Below are 14348 nucleotides of genomic sequence, written 5' to 3'. Positions count from 1 at the left end.
CCTCAATTTCAAATTATTAGGAATTATTAATGCTTAATATTTATTCAACAACCAATGTTGAATAATGCTGACTGTTGCTGTCATTGTGCTTTCCCCATTAACTGCATAGTCATGATGTCGTTATTGTCGTATTGTCTGTGTGAATATACTAAAACAGCAGTGTGCCGCACCAACCGTAAGCCACTATGATAAATACAAATAACTCTCTAGGTTTTACTATGATGTCAAAACCAGATTCTCAAAGCAAGTAGCCTGTAGAGGGCTCTGATACACCATTTACCTAAAAGATAGGCCTATATACAGTGAGTGAGTACACGATAATGCCACTACATCTAATAGCTCGTAACAAAACTCACTCACTCCCCCGCATATTTTGGGTCTACAGATTAGACACGTTAATAACAAACATGCAACATTTATTGAGCAAACAAAATAAAAAAATTGCTTGCATATCATTGCTCATGCCTCACTCAGGAACGAGGCACATGCCATAGAAAAGGCCCTTGATGTGTGAGAATGAAGTGGTACCTGAAGTCCTCCAGGTAAGTGTAAAGGTCTTCTTTCTTCTGCAGCTCACATCTGATGAGGTTGTCACGCAGGCCGCCAAACTGTGGCATGGCCAGCATTTGGGCTTTGTTGGACGGTGTGTGGCTGGACGAACGCACCATGTCATCCCGACCCTCGCGGCTCCCTTTGCCTGGGCTGGGTGGTGCACAACACAAGAGGAAGAGAACGGGTCGGGGTAGGGGTTGGTGGATTGAGACAGACAAAAATAGAAGCATGGTTAGATTGCCACTAGGGTGTGACCTCAGTGGTGAGACCACTACTGCCTCCAGCATGTGTGTTTACATAAGGCCATTCGGTGGCTTTGCACAGACCAAATGCCTAGCAACAGTAGTCTCTGTAGCAGTTAGTTTCCAGTTTACTGTTTAATTGAGGAACCTTGTTTATCGTAGTATCTTGTGAACATGTAATGTACATATACAATATGTATGTCGTCTCTGTGGGGTGGAAACCTCATATGTCCAGAGGCCAGACCAAAACTGTTACTTTTCAGGATTCAAATCCAATAGCAAAAGTAGCAGATCAAATTTGGTTATTCTTTGTGCCGTGTTTTAAACTTGTGGATATTAAGTTATTTCTCACTAAATCAGAACCTGCTATGGACCATAATTACTGCAAGGTGTTTATTATGGAAAGGCATATTATGATCTTTGTAAAACAACCAAATGGTGATGAAATGTGTAAGTTGCCAGAAAAAAGTGTAATGTATATCCATCCCATACATGTCTGGACAGAAACCTTAGATTCTACCCTAACGGCTAGTACCGCGCCACCCAGCATCCTAATGGAGGCTCCATCAGACTCCTGGGCTATGCAGTCGAGCTCTATTTCTGTGTCATCGATATGGCACAGGCCAAAAGGGGGTGAGCGATATTCAATATAGCTTTAACCTTCCAGGAAAAATACTGTCGGAAAGATACTGTCAGTATGCTCTCACAAGTACAAGACACATTCATTTTACGATGTGCACTGTGCAGCAGCAATAACAACATAAGTATAGCCCAATGTTTATGCATTTGACTTAAACTCTATATACTTCAGTGACTGAAGTCCCCTGGGTGGGGGTAAATAATTGGTCCTCTTCTTTCTTAGTTTCTTCCCTAGTCAACACCATCTACACCAAAACATTTTGCCCCAGAATAGGCACGCTATGGCTCATGCGCTGAAGACACATGCAAGATCGACAAGATGGCTGAATTCCCCTAACCTCCACAGCTACCGCCAATGTTTCCTTAAGTCGTGTTAGGCCCCATCGACTGGCTTTGCAACAAGCACCAAGTACTAGACTGTGGTAAGAGCGGTATGCAGGGGAAACAGGTTGTTGTTGAAGATGCTATGTCAGCAAGCTTTCCAGCATAAACAAAAGCTTAAAAAGGGATCAAGTCTCACCTCCCCGGCCTGGACTGTTCTGCTCCACTGTCAGCACTGTGCTCCTCCTCTAGCGATCCCTTTTTGTCTGTCCTCGAAGATTTCCCTGTTTGGAAGGAGGTGGAGGGAGAAACAGAGAGAAGGAAGAGAATAATCAAACAGTGTTAATTTTTCTTCTTTTTTTTTTTTTTACAAATCTTGTGACAAGTGATAAATTAAAAAGAGGTTTGTCTTTTTACAAAAGAGAAAAAGTGTTTAATTTAGATTACTAGACCAGTTCCCAGCTATAGAGCACAGTCGGTAACAATGGAAGTTGGAGATCTATGCCCCACCTGGCTATACAATACACGTTGTACCTGTGTCAGAGTACCCGTTCCACCCATCTGTCTGTGTCCCTTTTATGCCCATATATGAAGATTTCTGGACTGGCCCTTTATTCCTATATATGGAGTTCTGTGTCAGGCATGCCTAAATATGGAGTGTTGTGATGTCAGAACAGGCCAGCTCCATATATGGACCCAGGGCAGGGGCACTGTCCGAAGCCCGAGCAGAGGCCTTTTGTGGCGGTTCTGGACAACCGTGGGTCCGGACGACTTTTGTATAACAGTGGCTAAGGAACTGCCAAAATATCTGAGCTTTTGGCATGGAAAAGAAGCTTCTAGAGTACTGTCAAAGAGATTCTAGAACAAGAGACGAAACTCCTCAAATATTCATCACCACTAGTCTCTAGATGACGCAGCGGTAGCGCTGCCGACATCACTCCAAGATGTCGGCAACGCTTTGTCTATGTAACACCTCAAACACACGTAGACATGCACGGTCGTGCGCGCACGTGCATACATGCATGCGCACTCATGCACCCTGAAATAATGAATGAAAATGTTACTAATTTCTGCTTTGATCCATTCATAAATATGATAAATAAATGAGTAAATCAATATGAGAGTAGAATAGGATAAAGTTTTTGTTTTGTACAGCATGACTTTTTAATGTTTTTAAAGTAACCGGAAGTTACGTCATCACTCCAATATGGTGGAGGCAATGGGCGCTGGTTGTTGTTACTATGGGACTTAATGGGAGTATCGCCTCTTGTTCTAGAATCTCTTTGGTACTCTTGCTTTGTTGCCTGGGAAGCCACCTCTCTTCGCACTGCTGCTGCTACTAAGTGTGCCTAGTACAGTATGTGCTACCACCCTGGACTGTGAGAGCTCGTTGTAATGACACGCATAAGCAGACACACTCACGACAACCCTTCACTTTAGGCCTTGATAACTAGTCTGTAGAGAATCAATCAAGAGCTAATCATGACTGATGCTGAAGACATACACTCGGGTCGATAGTAAAAGTGTCAAGTCAGGGCTCAGCTTGTTGTAGTCAATCGACCAAGGCTGCCTGCTGCAGTTGGTTACAGTTAACGCATCTCAAGTAGTTGGAATTAATGAAGAAGTGTCAAGCGTGAAACAATATGGCTCCTGTCTCCTGACGCTTGGCAGAGGAATTCCCCTGGATAAGAGAAGCAGAGTTCTCTAGTCAGAAAATTAATTTAAAGTGGTTAGAGAAAGCTTTGTTTTAAGGCTTTGCTTTATTACTCACAGGAGGACAAGATTATGTTCTGCAAGGAGGCAAACTAGCCTTGTATAACTGCACCTCTCTCTGTCTCTGTAGGGCCATTAAGACCCATTAAGACTCATTATGGACTTCCATTGTGGTGTTGCAGTAGACCAATTGTTAAGATGTGATGGTGTATCGGATAATCCTATGGATTAGTGCGTTTCTAATCACATCGCATTCACATACTTGTGTAGTGGCACTGTGTCACAGCTCTAGAATCAAAGACCGACAAAGGTCCATATTTATTTCAAATGCTGTCACTGTACCAGCCCCATCATTTTCAAACAGTTAATCATTAATGAATCATTAACTTCATAACTGCAACATGCATCCAATTAGTACATTAGATATTGTATAGCCAACCGTTCAATTGTATTTAAACTGTATAGCATATGTCATACACGATAACAAATGTTTAGCGCACGAGAGAGAGAGAGAGAGAGAGAGAGAGAGGAATACAAGTGTCTTAATGTCTTATGCCTGCTTTTAAAATATAACACATTTTGTTCAGAATTCGACCAATGTATGCATCACCAGATTCAGATTTTATTCTAGTAGGTACTACCAATTAAGAGGCCTGAGGTCTGATCATGGACTGGAAGATCTGACTGGTAGGCAGTGAGCAGAGTGAGAGATGTATTATCCATAAGCTAAACCGCTGATTACTTTACTGTACTTGTTTATTTGGACAGGACAATGCATATTAATGGACGTCACATGGACGTAAATACACCGGATATAGCAAAGATGCTAGTTTTCATCCACAGTACTCACAAAGAAACACAAAAACTGAAAATAGACAGACAAACAGCGGAATACATTTACATAAACATTACATAGGGAACACAGCATAAAAATACACCTAAAACAAGATTATACGCAGAGGAAGGCCTTTCCATACACAACCCTGTACTGACCTATACCCATTTTGACCGAATGTCGTTTGCCGGTGCGGCACTTCGCAATCTCCTCGAGTGGTTGCTCTGGTACTGATTCCCCTATCAGTCTTCCGTTTGATGAATTCACTTAGGGGGGGGCGGGCACAGACCATGTAGGGTCTTGTATATGACGCCAAACCATTTGAAATTTGTAAAGTTATCAAAGCAACAAAAAAAATAGACTCCGGAGGATGTTACAATGATGAATGATATGAGTGGGGCTTCCCGTCAAACACTTTGAGCGCACTCTTGTAGAGCTGTTCTAAAACCAGGTTGTGAAACAGTATTCAATGTGTGATAGGATCATACAGTGAAGATACGATCTGGCAGCTCCAACTGTCAGGTTGAATTTAATCGTATTTGTGACTTTCTTCACATGTTTTTTTAAAAGATTGATTACATGAACGCTAATATACCTATTCTGGGCATGTCATATGAGAAGATAGATCAGCTATTTACAGCAAAGATATTTCACGTAGAGGGAAAAAAGGATAAGTACAGACCCCTGGGGTCAATATAGTTATACTATAGGCAGGGTTCAATAAGTGGTTAAGAGATTTGTAAACACACTATAATTTATGATCAATTTTAAATAGTTTGTTTTTCTTTTTGCTTTCATTTTTGACAATATGAATTTACTGTTCAACACAAATCATGTGAATGCTCGCCTTGGATATCAAGTGGATATATTATGTTTTATGAATGGTTTTATTTAACCTGCTGGGTGTTGGTAAGAGTCTGAATCTGAATCTGTCCTTGTTTGTTTTTAACTAACAAGGATGTTCACACAAATTTTTTTTAAAGTGATTTGCAATTACTTTGGTCAGGATAACATGAGATGAAATGTTCATATCGTTCCGTCTACGAGAGTTCCTACTAGTCTATGACTCAACAGAGGCTGTGCATGCACCCGTCTTTAACCACAGTTTTTAACCACGTAGTAGTCATAGTTTATCTTTTCTGATGTCTGTGTGCAATGGTGATGCAAGTCTACTATATTAACATCTATCTCAACGGTAGCTCTGAATAAATAATTCAAGTGTGTGTGTGTGTGTGTGTGTGTGTGTGTGTGTGTGTGTGTGTGTGTGTGTGTGTGTGCGTGTGTGTGCGCAAACAGGAAAAGGAAAGAGGACTGCCCACTGCATGATAAGACAACTCCCATCCTAGGGAGAAATGCCATTGGAAGGAGTGGGCCTGTAGTGCAGTGCTTTGCCTCAAAAGCTGGCCCTCCTCCCTCACCTACATGACTTGTGCCATTACATCACAGTGTAAACTAAAAACAGCTACAAACTGTAAAACAGACATGGCTTTAGTCCTAAAACAATATCTTAAAAAAAGAATAACATACTCATAAACATAAGCTTATGAGTTACACATTTTGTCCTATGATATAAATTACACCCTGAAACTCTGATCTGCTTTTTAAAATCATAAAAACTGTTGCTTTCTGAAGATTATAATATATTGTCAAACAAAACGTGTTAATATGATAAGCCGTTGCCTGCTGCAGAGCTAAATTCTTGTAACTTATCTAAAACCCAATGCGAAACATTCCTTTGGAAATCTGCGGTGGGATCCCATGGTGAGAGTAACTTCTGGGTTGGCCTACAAATAGACACGATCCCTGCAGCGTTCTACTGGCCTTGTTAAACCGTTAAACCATGAAACAAGAGATGAAAAACAAATTGTGCTACTGGCCGAGATGAAATGCAGACAGGGTTATTAGGTGCTTAGTAGAGAATGAGACTGCAGCATTTCGCCAACCCTATGATTGTCAGACCAGGTTGAAATGGTAATTAAATCACGGTGCTCTGTTTAAACTGCTTGGTGCAACTGCAACAGCTGGGTGGGGTTGGTCATTTAAAACAATACGCCTATAATGAGTGCTACAAAGTTCAGACATGAATCACAGGAAAACATTTGAAGACAACGGTATTCATTTCCTTGGTGGAAATGGTACCCGTGTGCCCCACTTTGAATTGCTCTCTAAATCATCGTCCCATTAGGGCTCTCAAAAACTATGGGCATAACCTATACCCAAAAATATTAATTTAAGTCACTGAAACAGACTTGCCTTCTCTTTATTGCTTATTATATTACCTTTTTATTCTCACATTTGATTCTATTTTATGGTCTGCCTATTGTTCTTGTAATCTTGTTTTCATGCTGCTAAGCACATACAGTACATAGCCTACTGTATCTATGAGGAAGAGGGGAACAAAGACCAATGAACTCTGCAGTGTTAAGATGGATAAACACATAGGCTTAATGCTAAATTAAATTAACCAGTCCGCTTTCATGGGAAAAGCATGGGAAAGTGTAGCTCTGGTCCATAGCCCTAATGCCCTTGGCATTAGAGCTATGGACCAGAGCTAGGGAAAGTGGATAGCTGGCTGCATACAAGTTGTGTATGGAATGGACTGTAGCACTATATGCCCTTTACATGTTTGTGTCTGTGCCAGCATTGTGTTGAAACAGACAATAGACTTCAACAAGCTGTGTTGCCTCGTATGCCAAGACTTGCTCCAAGTCATACTTTCTTTCTTACTACAAGTGGACAAAGGGCAAAGGCACTCATGTCAAAGTGTCAAAGTGCAACCATTGCACAACCAACAACTTAAATTACCTATGATGCAGAGGGACTGATTACAACTCATCTTTGGGCTCAACTTTGACGGCATTACTTCTTGAGCAACTCACATGGGCTAACAAGGTGGTTGCACACTGGAGGACACGTTCATATTTAGTTAGTGGTAGACTGGTAGTATATATAGTTCCTCGCCTTACATCTGACAATAATATTACAGAAAGGCTTTTCTGATATGTCTTCAAATATGGGCAATCATTTCCATTACATTTGCCTGGTGCAGATTATACTGGCGGCTTCGTTTACTTCGTTATTTTACTATCCTGTTTCTAAAGAGAAAGTCATTGGCATGATAGGGCGTGAAGAAGGGAACTTAAAATCCAACAGGGGCACCAGAATGCTCACCCACTCCATTTGTTACTCCGCCAAACTAAAACTGTAACAGTAGTGTTTATTGACATGTTCCACCAAATAACACAGTATAGTCATGTTTATGTTATGGCTCTTATTCCAAACAAGAGTTCTCATCAATCAAGACCATCGACATATGCAATCCACCGGCCACCACTGTCCGCAAGAGCTTGAGAAATCTTAACACAGCATTATGCAACAATAAATAAAGTAGTAAATACTAATATATACAGCCACAGTATCAAATACATATTTTTCTAGCCCAGCGAACGATGGCCTACTAGCTATAGCTGGTTCAAGTTAGCTTCCTTCACAGAAACGACAATAATATAATAACGAGAAGTGGCTAACATTAGCTAGCAAAATACTACTGGACTGGAGCTGGGCTGCAGTGGCAGCTTGCATTGGACTGAGCGATGCATGCAAGATAGTTTCATTCGAACGTTAATATCGCAACATCACAATCATTCATATATATTTCCCCATGACATACCGGTGTCTTTGATCACCCTAGACATCTCCCTGTACCGCGTCCACACATTCTTCTGTGCACGGCAACACACAATCTGAGCCTGAGGACCTGCTTCTCATCTGGCTAGTAGGAGGAGTTCAGTTCTCTCTCTGTGCTGAGTCTAACTAACCCCATAGCTCAAAGGGATGGTGATTGATTGTTGACTGACTGAATTCATTTGAATACTTGCCATTTCATTTGAATTTTGGCAGCTTTATGTTAGCTTCCCTAGTATGCAATAGGCGTATACATGCCTGTAAAATGACCTAATCGAGCAATAAAGTCACATGATATTTCTTTATTCAAATCCAGTATATGATTAAAATATTGTGCTGTCCTCATCAAACACTGTACACTCAAGACACTGCCCCTGAGGTTTGTATGTGGGGAGGGCTGTGGACGGGTGTTCTGTGTATTTTGTGAAAAATTGAAAATAAAAACAAAATATTCAACAACAACAAAAAAAAGACACTGCCCCCGCTGCCACCCTTAGATCTCCATATATGGAGCTGACCTGTTCTGACATTCCATATGTTGATCTGACCTCATCAAACCCTGTACACTCAAGACACACTCCATGGCCAGACCTCATCAAACCCTGTACACTCAAGACACGCTCCATGGCCAGACCTCATCAAACCCTGTACACTCAAGACACGCTCCATGGCCAGACCTCATCAAACCCTGTACACTCAAGACACACTCCATAAATGGCCAGTACAGAATTAATTACATGTTGATCTGACCCCCTATGCCAAAGCGCCAGCACTCGCCCAGCAGTCTGCCGTCACTCAGGCGGATGCGTGCTTCTTGCCCTCAGGGCGTCTTACTGGTCCCCTTGGATTAATAGTGTAAAGTCATAGAATAGGTCCCGGCGGCTATCTCCACCCACCCCTTAGGGCCAGATGTGAAACTATAGGTGGTCAGTGCTGGCGGGCAAACCTGACCCCTCATACACCAAGCAGCTGCATTATCCATTCAGTTAAATAGACAGCCCGGCAGCCCCCCTAGCGAGTAGCGAGACAAGACTAGACCCATAGTGCCCATACTGTACAATACATACAGACAAGACTTTTTATTACTTGAGGGTCTCCAAAATCTCCTGCACTGACTGGAAGCTGACAAACCTTTATTGATCCGGCAGGGGAAAGTCATGTGCCAAAGGCAGTGCAGAAAGAAAGGAGATACAGCTATGGGTAGCACTAGCAAGGGAAGGATGGACATCCGGACTGTTATTTCAACACAAGATGCCCTCAAACAGATGACGTCAAATTGAGATGACAAATGACAAACAGACGACTGCTTCCTCACACCTCAGGCAAGTATATTACATACTAATGTACAGACTCTTTGTAGCATTTGAAGATTGTGGAAGAGTTGCCTGGCTTGACAGATATAGACACGGGTAAGGGCATTGTGTTTAGCTGGGGGTAACTACAGGCTACTAAAATGCTTTCATTGTTTTTGTTTCAATGGTGTATTGTAAAACTGAAATCAAATTTTCCAGAATTGTTCAGGACCTGGGCCCCTAAAGGCTTCTAATCAATATGTAAAGATCTATGATGAAAGCAAAGGCTGGAACAGCGAAAACATCCATACGATGGAAATAATCTCAACATCTGATCAACTAAGTCATAATTATATACCATCGAGTGTTGTGTTACAGATTCGTGAATATGAATGGCACTGACAGCATTCATTTTGCTGGTCATATGAAGGACATTTCTGGTTTTCCATTGCAAGAGATAAGAAGATGACAAACCTGTTTTCTTCTGTTTGCTGATTTTAGTGAGAGTTGCTGGGAGGGGAGCAAGGGCTTGTTTAACAACTTCTTTGCCTTTTGATTTGGTTTTATACTTGTTGAGCCATTCAAACTTGGGTATCTGTGAGGGAGACTTGCAGACATCTGAAGAAAGAAAGAAAAACAAGAGGGAAGTAAATAGATCAGAATAATTATTCAAAATCAAACTGAAATGGAAATAAAGTGATTATCTCAAAACATTTGTGACATTTTATTTGGGGCAATTTAACATTTCTGCTTACTAGTATTTATTTAGGCAAAATAACTGATGTTGAGTTAAATACTTGACTTAAACATAAAAAGGCAGATGATTGTTCAATGCAATGTATAACAGTTTTTGTTTTGTTTTACCTTCTAAAGGAAATTACACTCTTCTCTTGTGCACAGCAGAAAAGAGACAGCTGTCAGCTCATATGCTCTGTGACCCAACTTTCATGATTACTTTCAATGAGACCACACATTAACATTTGTACAGTCTCAATTTGGTCTACTCACCCTCAGAGTTTCTCACATTCTTCCTATTAACTACAACATTATCTGACAAGCCATTTATACGTTCCATCACTGGTATCCCTCAGAAGGTAGCAAGCCTGTGTGGCTCCACGTAGAAGACTGCAAAAATGTAACTCGGACCACATATCATTCACCCTCCATCTTCAAGAGAGATTTCCACTGTGCAAAGTAGTGCGCCAGTGCCAGATGTGACACATCCTGGCGAAGAGGCTAAGAAACAGCATCTCTAAGCTACTCTTTCAAGTGACACTATTTTGTTCAGAAGAGGACACGGTTAAAAGAAAGAAACAGACTCAAAATAAGAGAGAGGTAGTTTATCTGGAGTGAAACTCAGTTCCTCCCTCTAGCCAATGACAAGCTACACGAACAACATCATTAAAAGCTCCACCCTATTCTCTGTCTGTCTCTCTCTCTCTGACAAGTACACGTCACATTTCCCTATTGAATGACAAATTGACACCACCGGTTGTGTGATTTTTAACTTCAGTGTAATTTTTGGAAGCAAACAAGAGAATATTCTTGTTCTTTCATTATGTATTTTTTTTTTCATTAAATATTGTAACATATCTACAAAATATATTATCATTTATTATTCTCACCTACTGTACACCCTGTGATATGCAAGACGAATGTAGCCTCCCTGTCTGTCAGGTTTTCCTAGAGGCAGTAAGAGCAGATTATTGTCATACCTGCCCTTCAAGTATCACCTATTGTGTGAGACAGGCTGTTCCAGGAAAAATACTATTTCCAAATAGTAAAACCGAAACACATGTAAAACATGAAGAAGGCAGACACATTGTAAGATTAACTTTGTAGGCAGGTATTCAAAAGTATGTGTTCAAGTGATTGACCTGAGCATTTTATACTTTTGGTTCTCAACATGGGCCCTTGGGGGGGGGGGGGGGGTCTAGGGAGTCCCCACCTAAATTATTACAGGTCCATTTGGTTCGATTTGTACACTCAGAGCTAGATTTTATGAGGTAAATTGGGGTCCTAGAGATAACATGAAATGGAGTTCCGTGGCATATTGCTTGTCCTTGTTTAGACATACAGTACTGCGTCCGTGTCCAACGTACCACTCCAGGCCCGGTTGACCTCGCTGAGAAAAAGGCGTGAATGGGAACCAAAGGGGAGTCTGAGCTCTAGCTCCTCCTCCTGGAAGCTTAGTCTGACCCTTGTGTCAGCTCCTATAGAGAACACAATAGAATACAAACTCACATTGAAATATTTATTTCATCTAAACGTTTGTTTCATTCAAAAATGTGGTTGCAACAAGGCAAATGGACAAATATACACAAGACATCATGCATTCATTTAGGACACGTTATGCAATCGCGCAATGAAGACATGACAACTGTGGAATGTTTGCGAGATTTGCACCTTGGCTTGAAAGCATCACACACACACACACACACACACACACACACACACACACACACACACACACACACATCTGTTACCACCAGGAGTGTCTGGGAGCTCCAAACATGAGCAGATTTAATGTATAACTTTATGGGCCACAATTGCAGTGTTGGAGTGTAATAGTTAAAGAGGAAACTCACCCACAACTGCTAGTTCATCCGGTGATGACACTGAAGAGATTGTACGTGTACCAAGAGACAGAGATTAAGATGTGTCAACAATATAACTACAAAATAACAAAATAACGGGCGCTAGACCGTCCTATGTCCAGCTTTGACAGCTTTGAAAACACAAACTTTGTCCTAACACAAACATTAAATGCCATTGATAATGAATGGCCAGTTTTACGTCATTGTCCAAACACAACCATTAAATGCCATTGACAATGAATGGTCAGTGTTTGTGTAAACACAAACATTGAAGACGAAGGTGAGAACACAAATTCTAATTGGCCGGAATGAGATGATGCATGATGATATATGATGATAAGAGTGCACTTAACACAGGTATGATTTTTATTCCAAAACAAGGTAGGTATCCAGCATTTTTAAAACGTACAAAATAATTGCTGAGACCAGGTTTCCATAAGACCGTGCTGACTGCTGACATTAAAGCCAAGCCACAGATCAGAACCATAGAGTAAGACAGAGTTACGACATTAAGGGGGAAGAAAACAGCATGGTCACGTGGTTCATGTACCTGTGCGAGCCCATAGACTCCAATGCATTCTGTAAACTTCTGGTTGTCCCTTTTAAAGGGACAAACCAATAAAAGTCTATGTAGAAGAGACTGGCCCCATGAAGTGAACGGAGTTGTCGTAACTCTGTCTTACTCTATGGCTCTGCCACAAGCGCACCGTTGCTTGCTCTACTCTACTACACTGTTCAGTGGTCTGCCATGACAATAGGGGCCACATATATCCCCCGCCCCGAGGGCCGCGGGCACACCATTGCTCCAATCTGCATCAAACTTGGCACAAACATTGTTAAGGGGCATAGCAGCCTTCTGCCTTCAAATTTAAAAAATGCCCACTAATTACAGGATTTCAAGGAAAGAAATTACACTTGTTGAATACATTTTAAGCATAGAACATGTTTTTAAAATTGCTGAAGATGTAAAGTTAGTAGTTACCTTCCACAACAGCAAAGTCATACGATATTGGAATGATGTCCTCGAGTGACACATCATCAGCAGTGATGGCCATCCTCCTGTGGTTGTACACAAAAAGCCTGCAGTACAAAATTGGCAGGAAGGATTACAAGATTTGTCATGATGTCAATACAACCAATCAATCATGATAACTGCTACCTGCAGCCAGGTCAGTATCATCAGTAGCCTATACTCACGCATGTTCTTTTGTGGACTCAACTAAACCCAGTAGTCTGCTTTCAGTCTCCTGGTCAAAAAGGATGACACATTGGACAGCATATTTGCAATTAAGTTAAGGAAAAATTATATAATTAGTGCCTCCCCTGACTGCACGTCACGTCACTGATAATTTCCCCCTCGATGCCAATTGCAAAAGAAGGATCGTGCATTTGCATTCATTCAACTATGCAAACAATAATGTCACATCGAGCTAATTAATATCAAGCTGGTTAAACGCTGCCATCTTGTGGATTGACAGTCTAATTGCAGAACTTGGATCAATGCCTTTGAAAGTCACACCCGAGCCGAGTGTAACTCATAATGTAATACTAGAACTCTAGAAGACAGACAGACAGTAGCATACATCATGTATGATACATGTGCTCGGAAATTGAATTAATGTATAATATAGAAAAATATAATCTTTGATAAATAGGCACACCAAAACACTATAGGCTATAATAACGGTATTTGACACGATCTGGAAGCTGGCTGGCTGTTAAGTGTAACGGAACTCAAACTTGAACTTGAGATAATACTATAGGCTACCGATAATATAGTCACACATTAGACAAATACCAAAAAAACAATGAACGAAGAAAAGGATACTATAGTACAATTCTCCTCTTTTCCCAAAGTCTCCTGAATTGCGACGGATTGGTCCATATTCAGAACGTGTTGACTTGAGTGTTGTTGAGCAATAAAGTGACAGCTTCTGTCAGTACACTTTCCTGCAAGTCCAAGAAAGTTGAAACAACCTAGACTTCAAGTGGACAAATTTCTCTATGACTCGAGGCTAAATTCCTTTTCAAAACAGCATAGGCCTACAGTGACCGTGGTGCGTAGAACCCGTAGAAGTGGTCTCTCATGCATTCCGACATGATTCGGTTTAGGTTTAGATCCAGATGTTTTCGCTTTCTGACAGTTCCCACAACCAAACAGACTGCCACGCACTGATTCATGTGTAACTTTGAAATTGGTGACCTATAGAATTCGGAGACGCAGGAGGTCGCTCTCGTAAAGAGAGTCCTCCATAGAAGACTCGAGGTCTACAGCTGCACGCACGCACGGCATGCTTTTCACATTCTTGACAACAAAGACCATCAAGATATTATATGTGAATGAGCTGACAGCGAATAATAATATAAATAACCAAGTTTCAAGTTTAAAAAAGTGTCCTCTGTCGTCACCGAATTCAATAGGTCACCAATTGTGGAATTACACTCCGTCCTCCCCGGTCCTCTCTCGAACCTC

At 41.2% G+C, this 14348-nt stretch overlaps 1 protein-coding gene across 3 annotated transcripts in view; it reads right to left on the bottom strand.

Annotated features, from left to right (window-relative positions):
* Nucleotides 1-14019, bottom strand: part of inpp5b (inositol polyphosphate-5-phosphatase B) — a 29624-nt gene extending 15605 nt beyond the window's left edge. Inside the window, exons 1-8 of one of the 3 annotated variants that reach the window (XM_080769127.1) lie at nucleotides 13704-14019; nucleotides 13073-13152; nucleotides 12858-12955; nucleotides 11867-11896; nucleotides 11381-11491; nucleotides 9753-9896; nucleotides 1954-2038; nucleotides 529-702 (exon numbers count right to left, since the gene is read on the bottom strand). In XM_080769127.1, coding sequence (XP_080625253.1) covers nucleotides 529-702; nucleotides 1954-2038; nucleotides 9753-9896; nucleotides 11381-11491; nucleotides 11867-11896; nucleotides 12858-12955; nucleotides 13073-13152; nucleotides 13704-13760 — 779 coding nt within the window. In that variant the 5' untranslated portion in view covers nucleotides 13761-14019. Of the gene's footprint in view, nucleotides 1-528; nucleotides 703-1953; nucleotides 2039-7972; nucleotides 8076-9752; nucleotides 9897-10286; nucleotides 10539-11380; nucleotides 11492-11866; nucleotides 11897-12857; nucleotides 12956-13072; nucleotides 13153-13703 lie in introns of those variants that run through there. The other 2 variants (XM_080769125.1, XM_080769126.1) reach the window with 2 other exon arrangements.
* Between the last annotated feature and the right edge of the window lie 329 nt (nucleotides 14020-14348).

Source organism: Protomyctophum bolini, assembly GCF_963924005.1.
Source record: "Protomyctophum bolini genome assembly, chromosome: 7".
Classification (NCBI taxonomy): domain Eukaryota; kingdom Metazoa; phylum Chordata; class Actinopteri; order Myctophiformes; family Myctophidae; genus Protomyctophum; species Protomyctophum bolini.
This window is presented reverse-complemented; position numbering and strand designations above follow the sequence as displayed.